This window comes from Arvicola amphibius, chromosome 9 (assembly GCF_903992535.2).
Source record: "Arvicola amphibius chromosome 9, mArvAmp1.2, whole genome shotgun sequence".
Lineage (NCBI taxonomy): Eukaryota > Metazoa > Chordata > Mammalia > Rodentia > Cricetidae > Arvicola > Arvicola amphibius.
In genome coordinates, this window is record NC_052055.2 from 41,372,310 (window position 1) to 41,385,420 (window position 13,111).

The 13,111-nt window shown below is 53.4% G+C and overlaps 1 protein-coding gene across 1 annotated transcript in view; it reads right to left on the minus strand.

Moving 5' to 3' along the window:
- The window catches only part of Nfam1 (NFAT activating protein with ITAM motif 1), a 31,872-nt gene that overhangs the window by 11,195 nt on the left and 7,566 nt on the right, over positions 1-13,111 (minus strand). The window contains exons 2-3 of the mRNA XM_038342744.1: positions 4,665-4,985; positions 3,412-3,524 (exon numbers count right to left, since the gene is read on the minus strand). Coding sequence (XP_038198672.1) covers positions 3,412-3,524; positions 4,665-4,985 — 434 coding nt within the window. The remainder of the gene's footprint in view (positions 1-3,411; positions 3,525-4,664; positions 4,986-13,111) is intronic.

Consider the following 13,111-nt stretch of genomic DNA (forward strand, 5'->3'; position numbering starts at 1 on the left):
AATTGGAGAACACTGGGTCACCCCGCTGGAAAAGCACAGGGCCCCGGGGACAGCCAGAGGGAGGCAGTTTGGACGCCCCCCTCATCACAGGAACCACACTGCCAACGGTGGAGCAACAACGGCCTCATCTCAGGGCAGGAGCTAATTAAAAACCCTGGCCACCTGCCAATCCCCAGCCCATTTACTCCCGGATTAGCACTCAAGAGCTACTTAACTCACAGGCAGAAACCGGTGCCACCCCCAGTCTCAGCATCATACAGCTGAACATGGAGTCGGGGAGGGAGACATGCCCTGTTGCTTGTGCTCAACAAACCTGCAGACGAGCTCTCGGGTCATCTCCGCTCTGCGCATGAAGAAGTAAAACCTTGGAGAGGGTAGGGGATTGTGTGGACACGCAGTCAGTAAGCGACAGGGGCAGGATTGGAACCTGTGTCTGCGTTTGCTAAGACGCCAACCCAATGCTACCTAGAGTGTTGGCATCTGTTTGTGGGAATTCGCGGGTCTCATACAGACAGGTGCGGCCACCTGTGCACGGTTTATAACTCAGAAAGACCCCTGTTCTTGTCACTTAATTCTCTCAGCAGCCTGAGGGAGTGGACGGGGACTTACCAACCTCACAGGGAGGAAAAGTGAGGCCTGCCAAGCTAACAAATGACTGCCCGTGAGGAAACACAGATCTGGCACCTCCCTGCACTGTCTATTCCTGGAAACACTGCCACAGTTTCACCCCAGGGACACTCGGGGTACATTGGTACCACCTCCTTGTCAAAATGGCTGCGGTCCCGGCCCCTCCCGTTTTTGAGCCTGTTTTTCTAAATGCCACTAAAGCTGAAAGACAGGAACTCCCAGGCAGTGGCTGTTTGGAAGCTTCCTGGATAAGCACTTTAGATCCAGGCTGGAAAACACAGGTCTTGGAAAACACCTGCAGGCCGTGGTGCCAGCCCTCTTCCATGCTGGGCCTGGCTGAGCACTGGGGGTCCTGTGGCCTATTGGGTTTGCCACTGAGAGCTCAGGGAGGTGAGTAACACTGGTGGCCTCAGGAAAAAGCTCAAGTCCATAGGAGGCTACAGATTGTTAGGGATGTGCAGAGGAGGGACCAGCAGGGGAGAGGAGGGCGAGCAAGAGAGTGGGAAGGGAAGATAAAGCAGGAGGAAATGGGCAATGTTGAGGCCTCAGAATACAAATGACACTAGTGTCTTTACTGGAGGGTATGGTGGAGAACAGTGGGAGCTACGTGAGCTGGACGTGGTCAGATTTGCTCTCATCCACCTCCATAATTGGCCTCAGACGCAGGTGCAAGGCGGATTGAAGTTTGGGAGCAATGGGGAAGAGGCCCAGGCTGAAGTGGGAATCCTATGGGGACAGAGGGGGAGTACCCTTGCAAACTCAGTTGGGTTACGTTTTGCTGTGGAGGTTGGGGATGCTCTGTCCCTTGGAACCAGTTCTGTTTACTCAGGACCCTGACCCAAGCTGCCAGAACTTGTCCTTTCAGGTTGTGATTATTAGGTGAGTCAGCCAGCCAGCGTGACTTCTCCCATAGTGCCTAGCTCTCTGTTGCCCATGTTTCCTCTCCCCAGTAGGCTTCAGGGAGGGTCAGCAGGCCTGGGCTGAGACCTAGCTCTCTGTACCTCTGCCCAAGAAACCTGTTAAACCTCAGTTTCCCCCGCTTTGAAATGGGAGCCATAATGTCGTCTTGCCCTCCTTGTGCCCTAGCTTGCTCCTCCTCATCTTTCAGGAATCAGCGTGCATATATCCCATAATTCCTTCCACCAGCACCTACTACTATGTGCCAAGCTCTGGCACGCACCAGGTTATCAAGTCCCTGTCCTGTAGGGTGCTTCACTCAGGCAGGGAGACAACAGAAATGCAGAAGCCAGAGGCTGGATAGTAGGGTGGGGGGAGGTGATCGAGGATCCAAGCCAGGGCCAGGGAGAAGGGGCTGGACCCTGGATAGGCTGAGGGACGAATGTGGGAGTGAGTGGACAAGCCACGCACAGCTCCAGGGTTTAATCCTGAGCCCTCAGGAGGCCTAAGGTCCTGAAGAGTGTTCTTTTGGTCATTTGAGGTGGAGATACCCTATGCCCCATGTATATGAGTCATCATGTTCACTGTACCAGTCTGAAGCTTAGGGAGGGGCGTGGCAGCTCATCAGTGGATGAACTTAAGCCCTGGGACAGATCAGTCACCCAGGTCTCCAGAGAAAGGTGCCCAGGACACACACATATCCCAGCCAGGTGGAGTCGTCACACCTGCTTCCATGGTGGACATCACGGTGGCCGTCATCTTCTCAGGCCATCATCTGAGCTGTCCTGGTGCTCACAGTAGCCCAGGTCTTCTTTAGTGCTTCCCACCCCCACCCTCCTGTGAGCAGCCAGGATGCAGGATGCCTGGAATTGTCTCCGCTTGGACTCTCCTCTGCGGAGATCTCAGTTGAGGCAGGGAGGAACTGATTAGCCTGCCCAAACTCACAGAGCTGGTAAGGTGTGTGTGTGTGTGTGTGTGTATGTGTGTGTGTGTGTGGTGTGTGTGTGGAGGGGGGTGTTAGAGCACAAACCCTGTCTGGAGCTGTGCTCTCAAGCCCCTTCCCCAGCCCCCGCCGACCACCAAGCAGGCTATCTTGGGATTTTAGTCGTTGTGTTTCCTCTGGGTTCCTAATCTCTGATATATCCTAATGCCTGGTGCATAGTAGGTGCTCGGCTAAGATCCACTTTAAAAGTTGTTAACCCATGTATTTCCTATGGAAGGACTAAGAATTATGATCCTGCCAGCAGATTCTTACTAAACACTGCTAAGTGCAGAGTCCTATACCACAGGCCGAGGAAAAGATCACTGCGAGAAGGTAAGAATGAGGGGTGCCCTAGTGGGGAGTCAGCTCTCCTAGGGAGTCATCATGAACAAGAAACGGGAAGCCAAGAGCTGGAGCATACTGTCCCCTTCACATACACTCCAGCTTTGCTTTGTCATATATAGTGCTCACTAGATGATCATAAGCAAATCACAACTTCTTTGGGCCTCACTCTCTGGGGCTGTGAGATGGGAAGAAATGTCCTCCCAGAGCTACGGAAGGGAACACACGGGATGTGTGTGGGAGGGTCAGGCACATAGTATCTTTTAGGCTCTCCCTTCCTTGTTCATGGTTGGCTATCAGGGGTGGGGGGGTGGGCTCTGTCCAGGAACCTGATGAGAGCCTGCATCTTCTGCCGGATTCTTAAGGGACGGGTAACCTGGGGAAGTCTAAAGAACCCCTATTTCTTTCAACTGGGTCAAAGTGGGCCTCTGGGCAGATGGAGTATCCTGCCCAGGGCCTAGGATACCCTAAGGGACAGGGCAGTTCCTCTGATCCAGGTCTATAGTGTGGATGGAGGATACAAGACTCAGCATAAATGTGTTACGTGTCCACTTGGTCCTCACCTTCTTCCAAAGCAGTAGAACTGTGCCCAGCACACTCAGGGCACCCAGCAGGCCGGTAAAACTGAACAGCAGGGCCTCCTGGCGCTTGAACGAAGGTGGCTGGTATGCTGTGTCTGGGCGGGAGGGAGGAGCACGGAGAGCAGAGAGTAAGTTTCCCAGGAGAGATCAAGGCCTACATGGCCTACCAACCCCTAGTCCCAAAGCTTCACATTGCCCTTTTACCTGTTTCTAACTCTCTACGACCCCTGACCTTGTCAGGGCCCCCTCTGAGACCCTTCAGGGCCTTGGCTTTGTTCCTGTGTGTATTGATTGCCATGATACTCTAAGGCTAGGACTAGGTCATTTGCCCCTTTAGTGGTCCTGACTCAGGGGCCTTGGCACCACCGAGGGCTGCCTAGGGGACCCTGGTGAGTCATATCATCTTTGGGGACCTCCTTCCCTGCATCTGAAATAATGGCACTATGAGTGCATGCTTGAGGGACACTGGGACTGACAAGGACAGTTACACTAGGGGTAGACAGGGGCAAATGTCCCCTCATCGGGAGCCCCCCCCTCCACCCTCCTTCCCTGCCTCCATCTGGCTGGCAGAGGACAAAGGACAACCCACATCTGGGCCCATAACAGTTACTGAGCAAGTGCCCGGGCAGCATCCCTCATAGGCTAGCCTGTGCAACATCGCTAAAGTCTTTGACGGGCAGAGTACTGCCATGAAGGTCAGGCCCAAGGTCACATCCAGTCAAGCAGTAAGACGAAACGTCAAACCCGGGGCTGTAGGGTTCCAAAGTCCCATCCCCTCCCAGTGGGACTCACAGAAGTGGCTAGAGAAAGAACCAGGACTTGGACCATGGCTCGCTTTTAACTTTGGGGAGTCTCACACCATTGAGAATGGTAACTAGGAATTACTTCCAGAATGATGTAAAGCAAATGCTCACTCAAGCAAGACGCTCACAAGTGCACATGTGCACACGCCCAACCCCACACCGCCCTGCACGGCTAATGGGATTCTGGCACCAATGGGCTGAGTGACCTCTCTCAAGTCACTTGTCCAAGGTGGCTAGAGGCAGATCCACACACTGGGCCCCTTCTCTTTCAACACAAAGGTGGGTGCCTGGCACACCTGCAGGGCAGGGGTTCTGGGGCGGGGGGGGGGCGCTTCTGCTCTGTTTGCAAAGCTAGAAGGCAAGGCAGAGAAACTGCTGGGTGGTCCCAGCATTTCATTCACCCTGGAAGGATCAAGAGGAAGCCTTCCTTACCTCTGACCAGAATGAAGGTTCCACTGCCCTGCACCGAGATGTGCCCTCTGACTAAGCAGTAGTAAGTGCCTGTGGCCGATGTATTTGGCAGGTTGAGTTTAACCTCACAATCCAGGGTCTGGTTCTCTGCGCCAGGACTGTGTTTGCAGTGAATTGGCTTCTCCAAACTTTTCTTGCCATGGAGATCCTCATGAAAGAAGCTAAAGGTGAAGCCCTCCAATTGTGGGGTGTCCTGGTAGTTGATTCTGCAGCTAAAGGAGACAGCCGTGTTGGCCAGAGAGACCATGATAGGGAGGCCGGTGTGGGTCACTGATATCCCTCCTGTGGGGGGGAAAATAACAGGATAAAGTGACAGTTCACTGCAAGATTCTTCATCCAAGCATGCCTCCTGCGTGTGGACTGCACAGGGTGGTCTTCAGAGCGATTCCATTTCTCCAACGGACAGAGGCCAGGCAAAAGCTTTGACTGAGGAAGAATGAGAGTCGCGAAGGTCAACCACTAGAATGGATTCTTCAACAGGTGGGAAGTGGGAAGCAGAGACATCCCGGGGGCTGAGGGGACCTCAGAGCCTGAGCTACTAGCCCCTCTCCTTCCCACAGGATGAAAAGGCACCCCCATTTGTTACCCAAACAGACCTAAGGGGCTAATAGCTAGGGGAAAACAAAGGAAAGGAGAATACAGTAAACCAGAGCACTTCCTGGCAGGGGACAGCGGGAGCAGGTCTTCATGCCAGCAGGGGAGGCTGGCCAGCAGAATCAGGGCTGGGAGAACATTGTCAAGTCTCCAGGTGGTATAAGAACCATTCCTCCGGGAGCCATCCTCCAAAGATACAGAGCTACTCACATGTGCTCACTTGTGTCCAATGCTCATCACAAGGCCAGTTCCGCTGGAGCCATCCTCCCTAACCCACACTCATCAGAAAACAGTCTAAATACCCCACCCCCCGCCCACCCGCCCAAGCAGCAGCCCAGCCGGGCTAGGCCTCCTCCTGCAAGCTTCTGAGAGGCTGTTTAGAATTGGAGCAGGGTCAGCAGCCACCGCCCCCGACTTTGGCAACACAGGTCTCTCAGTTTCAATATTCCATGCCTCCTGGGCCCTTCCTCTCCAGCAGCTGAGCAGCAGACAGTTTTTAAATTGAGGTCGGCAGCAAGCAGCCAAGAACACGCAGGCCGGCTTGTTAATCGGGAGAAGATCGTGCGTTTTGAGACGCTTAGAAACTCTCAAGATTTATTTTGCCGAGGAAAGTGAGCTGTGGGCCTCCTGCCTGTGGGCTGGCATGGAGCCAGGAGGGTCTCTTCTGGCCTCTTCAGCTTTCCCCTGGGGAAAGGGCCCTCAGGGGAGGCTGAGCCTTCTGGAAGATTCCAGGGCAGGGATGGAGATGATCCTCCAGTGATTGCTTACAGCTTTGAACAGGCTGATATTCTGAATTCGCTGTGGAGCCTCTAAGAGACTCTCCAGCCCCTAAAGAACAGGGGGCATCGATAGCGCCATGTTCACAGCCAATGTGGTACAATGGTCACTTTGGGAGTATTTACTGAGTTAGTGCCCAGGCCCCTTCCCTGGCAAGGAGTCCTTGTCCCGGGCTTCCCTTAGGCTGGCATTAGCCTCATATTCTCTGGCCTCTGTTGCGGAGCAGCTGCAGCTTGACTATACTAGATACACACCATAATACTGGCAGAGCAATGTTCTAGCTTTGTTATTAAGAAGCCTCAATTCAGGGTAGAGGCGGTCTGAGGTACCACATGACTGGATAGAGGAGGCAAGAGACAGGTGTTACAGAATGATCTCCCAGGGTTCCAGACGGGCTGGAGGGTGCATGAAGCCATAGCATGGAATGATTGAGAGCTCTGCCCCCACTGCCAGCAGCTCACCTGTCCCCTTCTGTCCCATGCCTCTGCCAGTACTTCCCTCGGCAGCTGCACTGCCAGCAGCCCCCTGCACCCACAGATACCCTCTCTGTGGCCTGTTTGTGTCCCCCTCTGCCTATGTTTCTTACCTGGAGAGTCCTCTGTCCAGAGCCCCTTTACCCGTGCTCCCTTCCTACGGCCAACTCCTGAGATCCTAGTCTTGATTCCTCAGAGGCTCCCGGTAACTGATCCTCCTGATGGGCTCTCAATATGCTCCTGTCAGGCCGCCAGGGTAAGCAGAGCCTGCCTGGCTTCCCCAGGGTTCCAAAGTGAAGGGCAGAGGTTGGAATCCCAGGGAAGAGACCTAGAAAGGGGTCATCCCTCCTTCCCTGGGACCTTTTGCTTCTCTAGTGTTATGAGGTCACTCTCAGACTAAGGGAGGTAGACATGCTGCCAGCATGACGAAGCTACTTTCCTAATTTTTCTGGCAGAAAGATAACCATCCAATTGTGTTAACCCTCCCCCACTTCCCCCCATCTGCCCCTGCCCGAGGCCAAAGCACCCTTCCAAAAAGTGACAGAATCTGCTAGAGCAATTAAGCCAATCTTTACAATTCTGGAGATAGCTATGAAAATAGGTGTCTACTGTTCAACAGCCTTAAGGGATTGGCTGTTTTCAGGTTAAAGGGTTAAGATCACAAAATTCAGGGCCTGACTCTGGCCAGTCATAGTACACAGAGACTTTGGAATGAGAACCTCGGTCCTTGATGAAAGCACAGTGTCTAATGGGGGAGAAAGGACTCAGCTCCTTCCATGTAGTAGAAGCAATGACAACTAGTCTGGAGACAGCCAAGAGCCAGGAGGAATCTCAGTCGGTACAGTGCTGCTAGGGTGTCTGACCTGGAGATGGAGTCCATCACTGTCCCTCCTTTGTGGGCTGTCAGCACCCCACAGTCTGGACCATGAAGCTACTGTGGATATCCAGTCCTCTGCCCCACTCCATTAGTTTGCCAGTGATAAGCAGCCCCCATTTAAGGTCCAAAGCTGCAGATGGGCTCACAGAAATTCTAAGTCCATGAAACCTTCCCCTCTAGCATTTGCTGTGCCCCCAAAACACACACACACACACACACACACACACACACACACACACACACACACACGCACGCACGCACAAGCACACACCATTCAGTAAGGGTACCAGGCAGCTTGCAAGTACTACCTGGCCTGTCAGCATCCCCTGTGATGATAAAGTAGAGATGCTTGGGGTGGAAGGTAGGGAGGGTAGAAGGGAGGGAGTACTCAGTCTCTCTAGGTAGGTCAGGAGGTGCCTGGGAGTTGAAAACTTCCTTGACTTGGAGTGGGTATCCAGAAATAGAAGGAAAAGAACATGAATAGGAAATCAACCTAGCCAGGTATGACACAGGCTAAATGCCAGTCTAATACCATGAGGCAATTATAGTAACCTCACTCCAGAGAGAGAGACTGGAAAGATGGCTCAGTGTAGAGCTGGAGAGATGGCTCAGCAGTTAAGAGCACTGGCTGCTCTTCCAGAGAAACCAAGTTCAATTCCCAGCACCCACATGGGAGCCCACAGCCATCTGTAACTCCAGTCACAGGGGGATCCAACCCCCCCTTTCTGGTCTTTGCAGGCATTGCATGCAAGGGGTACACAGTTACATTCAGGCGAACACTCATAAACATATGATAAAAAATAAATAAAACCTCTCCAGGTGTGGGGGCACACACCTTTAATCCCACCAGCCTGGTCTACAGAGTGAGTTCCAGGACAGCTAGGGCTATTACAAGGAGAAACTCTGTCTCGAAAAACCAAATAAATAAATAAATAAAAACTCAAAAAGAGAAGAGGTGGCTCAGTGGGGAAAAAAAGGCTGTCGCCAAGCCTGATGGCCTGAGTTTTATCCCTGTGACCTACATGGTAGAAAAGGAACAGACTCCCTCCAGTTATCCTCTGACAGCCACGCTCATGCAAGGGAATGCACGCACTAAATAATTATTACATGTTAAAAGAAAACAAGCGAAGTCTCAGAGGCTCAGAGCTCCAGGATTCATGAACAGTGGCACTGTGCTTGGAACGAGGCTTCACCTGACGCTGCTGAGGGGGAAGAGCCAAGGGCCAAGGGCACAGGATGGAGAGGGGGTGGTGTTCATGGAGGAGTCAAGCGCGGTAGCCACCAGCCGCCAAAGACCGTCTGTCAGATCCCGGACATTTGCACAGTCCAATCCCAGACCCTTTGGCTTGTGTCTCATGCATCTGAACTTTGGCAGTGCCTCACTCACAGGACAATGTGGCCCGGACAGGGAGCTGTCTGAGTGTTCTCTGCAGTTCTGTTCCTGCACCTGTCTTCGGAGATAAGTACCCCAGGAGTAGGACTGAGAGGATGCCAGATTCCAGGGACTGGGGAGGGAGAGGTTCATGGGGTGTGTTTTTGTTTGTTTGTTTGCTTGCTTGCTTGCTTGCTTGCTTTTGATTTGTTTTGTTTTGTTTCGGTTTTTCAAGGCAAGGTTTCACTGTGTAGCCCTGGCTGTCCTGAACTCGCTCTGTAGACCAGGCTGGCCTCGAACTCACAGAGATCCGCCTGCTTCTGCCTCCCGAGTGCTGGGATTAAAAGCATGCACCATCCCTCCCAGCCTGAGTGGAACCTCCTGCCATTGAAGTTCCCAGAACACAATGACCCTGACCCTACATGGCTCCCTTCTCTGTACTTCCACCCAGGGTGACCATGTGGAAGGACAGGAGTGGGAGTGGAAGGTCTGAGTGGGAGATCGATGTCCCCACCTGCCACAGACTCCCAGATGCACGGAGGTTGCCAAGGTCAGCACGGCTGTTACAGGGTTGGAGATGTGAAGAAGCAGGAATCATTGTGACCAAGTGACCAAAGACTGTGACTTCCTCAGAGTGACCAGAGCTGCTGAGGGTCCAAAGGACCCTGGCACAGGTCAGAGTGGCTCTTCTGGTCACACTCAAGGTGCCACAGGTAGGTCTTCAATGCAGGCTAAACGGAGACAAATCTGGCACAGGAAGACAGTCCCAAGAACCTTCCATGTTTTCTCCAAGGGAAGGGACTCAATGCTGCCTCTTTGGAGAGGTCAGGAAGGTTGCAGATATGCGGCCTGCAGGGTTCCATGAGGGCAGTGGGTGAGAAGGCAGGGAGGAAGATCAGGAGCTTCCTGTCTTGCAGTGGCTGAGAGCCCCTCCTTTTGACCTAGGTGGAAATGGGGGCAGCAGGAAGAATTGAAGGTCAGGTAGGGTGTCTCTGGATGGGAACCTGGGAGCCTGTGTGATGGTGGCCTAGAGAAGAAGAGGGAAAGCGGGAAGACCCGAGGGTCAGGTGTATGTATGGGGGGGAGGGTGACATCTGTCTCCGGATGAGAGCCCTGAGCCGGTGTGAGGGGAGAGGCAGAGGAAACTGAAAGTCAAGTAGGGTGGGATGGGATGTCCCTAGAACAGAGGGACAGCTCTGGATAGGAACCTGTGAGCCTGCAAGGAGATCGATGGGATGATACAGGGCACAGAATGGAGAGGGTACCCCCAGAGAGTGAGGCCTGGGGAGGGCACATGCAGGGGGAAGCAGAGGAGCAGGCCAGCTGGAGACAAGAAGAGGCTAGACTCTGCGCTCGGCTTGGCTTTGTCCCATTTGGTCTCGAAGTCCTCTATGCCCCTCCCTGTCCTCACACATGGTCCTGACTAGGAAGCACAAGCCACGGCTAAGCCCACCCACCCCACTTCCCAGAGCAGTTCAGAGAAGATGGACGGCTCTCTGCAGCTCCCGGCTGTCTGGGAGCGTAGAGCCTGGCCACAGATCGGATGGGGATGAGCGTTACTGACACAGATTTGGAGCCTGGTTCTCCCACTCAAGTGCTGTGTGACTCTGAGCAGGTGACTTGGCTTCTCTGGGCTTCAGTAGCTCTTCTCCTGCAGGGGAAAAGGAACAAGGCCACCCTCACAGGGTGTGGTGGCACAGACCTCACACTTCCGGGTTTAACTGACACACCCACCTCACACTTCCGGTTTTAAGTGACACACCCACAGCAGGATCCAGTTTGTTTTTAGTACCTCAGGTCCTTCCCTGACTGAACACTGGGGTTGGTGTCACCTTGGAGTATTAACTGGTGGCCCAGCCTGGAGGTGTCCAGCTAGGTGTCCAGTTTGTGTGAGGGGCAGGCTGGAAGGGTCTTCTGCCCACATCTGTCTTCTGCTCCTCCCTGCCTGTTTGCAGACCCATGGGAGAGACATCCTATTGCCCCGGGTGCCTGAGTCCTTCCCTTTCACGGTCTGCTGACGCTATGACCACTTCAACTAATGTCAAGGCTGGGTGGAGTCACCAGGGACCTCTCTGCTGAGTCCAGGATGGGGAATACTTTGTAATCAGAGAACCTGATCTGAGAATGTGGACCCTCACCCCGACAGTCTTCCTTTGTGTGGCCAACTAAATCCCCTCCTGTCGTCTTCCTATGGGACAGGGTTACCTGAACCCCTCCAGCTCCCCCAAAGACTCAGACTCATCCTAGCCCTGCCCTCCCTGGTCAAGCAGGAGGCCCAGGAGGGAGTCTGAAATCAATCCACAGCATCAAGACAAGCCATTTATAGAGAACAGAACCTGGAGGGCACATTTCACGTGGAGTTGAGCCATGGCGTGTGACCGGGTTTCAGTTATTCTCAATTGGGTTCAGACAGGGTCACTCTAAAACATGCAACTTTTGCTTTGGGGTTATTCTCCCCTTCAGCCCCTGCTCTTGGAGATACCCTCTTCATATCCAGGTCCCCTTTCTGAGCTATGCTTCCGGGTCTGGCTTCCCCACACAGCCTAGACTCTTAGGTGAGAATAGGAACTGCACTCAGTCTCCTTTTCACGGATGAAGTAAACCAAGGCACAGAGACGAGATGAGGTTTGCCCGAGCAGTAGAGCTATTAAGCAGGGATGAGACCGTACTCTGGGTATCTCTGAGTCCTCCACCCCCATACACACACACACACTCACACACACACACTTGTATTCACTATTCTGCTATTATCTAAAATGTCTGAGCAAGCAAAACTCAAATGAAAGAAATATACTCTTTTCCAGGGAGCTGAAAGATGAGAGAGGCATTTCCCGAAATGTGGCTTAGCAAACAGGCAGACGGGGCTGACCCATGGAAGGCTGAGGGGAAAGCAATACTCAGAACTAACCTGGATCCTATAAACATTAGGGGGAGCTGCTATTGTCCATCCAGCGCCAGGAGACCCCATGGCTCTCAGAAGAGGAAGTGGCCCATGAATCCTCTACAGAGCAGTCTTGTAAACAAGGCTAACCAACAGTCGTCCCAGGGCAGACAGTGAGTGACCTTTTAAGCAGGAGGCAGATGAGAGGAATAACCTTGACAAATGCCACTGAAGGTGCAGAGAGGTTAGTGCTTAAGGCTTCACCTCACCCCGGCTCACACCACCTCTGCTCCAGCTGCCTGACCTCGCCTGTGAGCTCTCTGGAATCCACCAGCCCCTCCTGAGCCTTGGCTGGCTCGCTGCTTTGCCTGCAACTCAATCCCTCCCAAGGCACTGAGAGTAGTAAGGGCCCAGGCGCGCTGATCAAAGGTATCCGCCCTGACTCAGGTCGATTTTCAAGGAAAACACTTTGATTCCCAGCTCCAAAAGAAAGCCGTTCCCACGGTCTTTCTATGAGACCTGGGGTTTGCCCTCCGATCCATTCTGGCAGCTCTCAGAGCTGCGACTCTTTAAAGCTTCCTCTAAAGGGTCCCCAGGAAGACATAGACTGTGGCTGCCGGTTTGTCCCTGAGCCCCAGCCATGTGCCTGAGCGTGAATCTCAGGACACCGCAGGGCAGCCGGCCAGTCATTCATGACGTGGCTGGCGCGGGCGTTGGAAGGCGACCTTTGAACAGCGGGTGTCTTGTGGAGTTTTTAGTGCTAATGTTCTCCAAATGCCATGCTCAGATTGACTGTCATGTCCTTCAGCACCTCTGAGTCACGGTTGCATACAGATGTGGCTTGGCTGCAGGCCCTGTCCACAGCCTGTCCGGATCCTATTCTCACGTTTCTAGACCTCAGACCCCAGAGTGCAGGACAGCCATGAAGACTCACACAAAATGAGCTGAGCATTTTGTCAGAGGTTTGGCCTGGATTAAATGCACAAGTGTTGACTGGGGTTTCTCTAGCCGTGGCCTTCCTTGCGAGCCCCTTTATAGTATGGTGAGCAAGACCTGGGTCAGCTGGGGACTCGATGTCTCCCTTTTGACCCATCTGTACCCTCAAAATGAGGGGTAGAGCCAGTGGCAGAGCCAAGAGTGGGAACAGGACTCTGTTTCTTGTTTTTGAATGGGGGGGGGGGGGGGTGGGTAACATAGCCCGAGGACTCCCAAGGGTCCTGAATGACACAGCTGGACACGAAGCAATAAAAGGGAAGCCTCTGGGGCTGTAGAAACCCAGAGGATAGGACCTCACCCAGCCAGAGAAGGGACAGGAGCTTTCTGGGAAAAGACCCGTGGACTGGGCCATTATTTTCTGAATTATAATTCTTTAGGTCCCGCCCCAACTCCTCCCTCCCTAAAAGTGAGACCGGCTCAGCCTAGAGATTCTGGAAA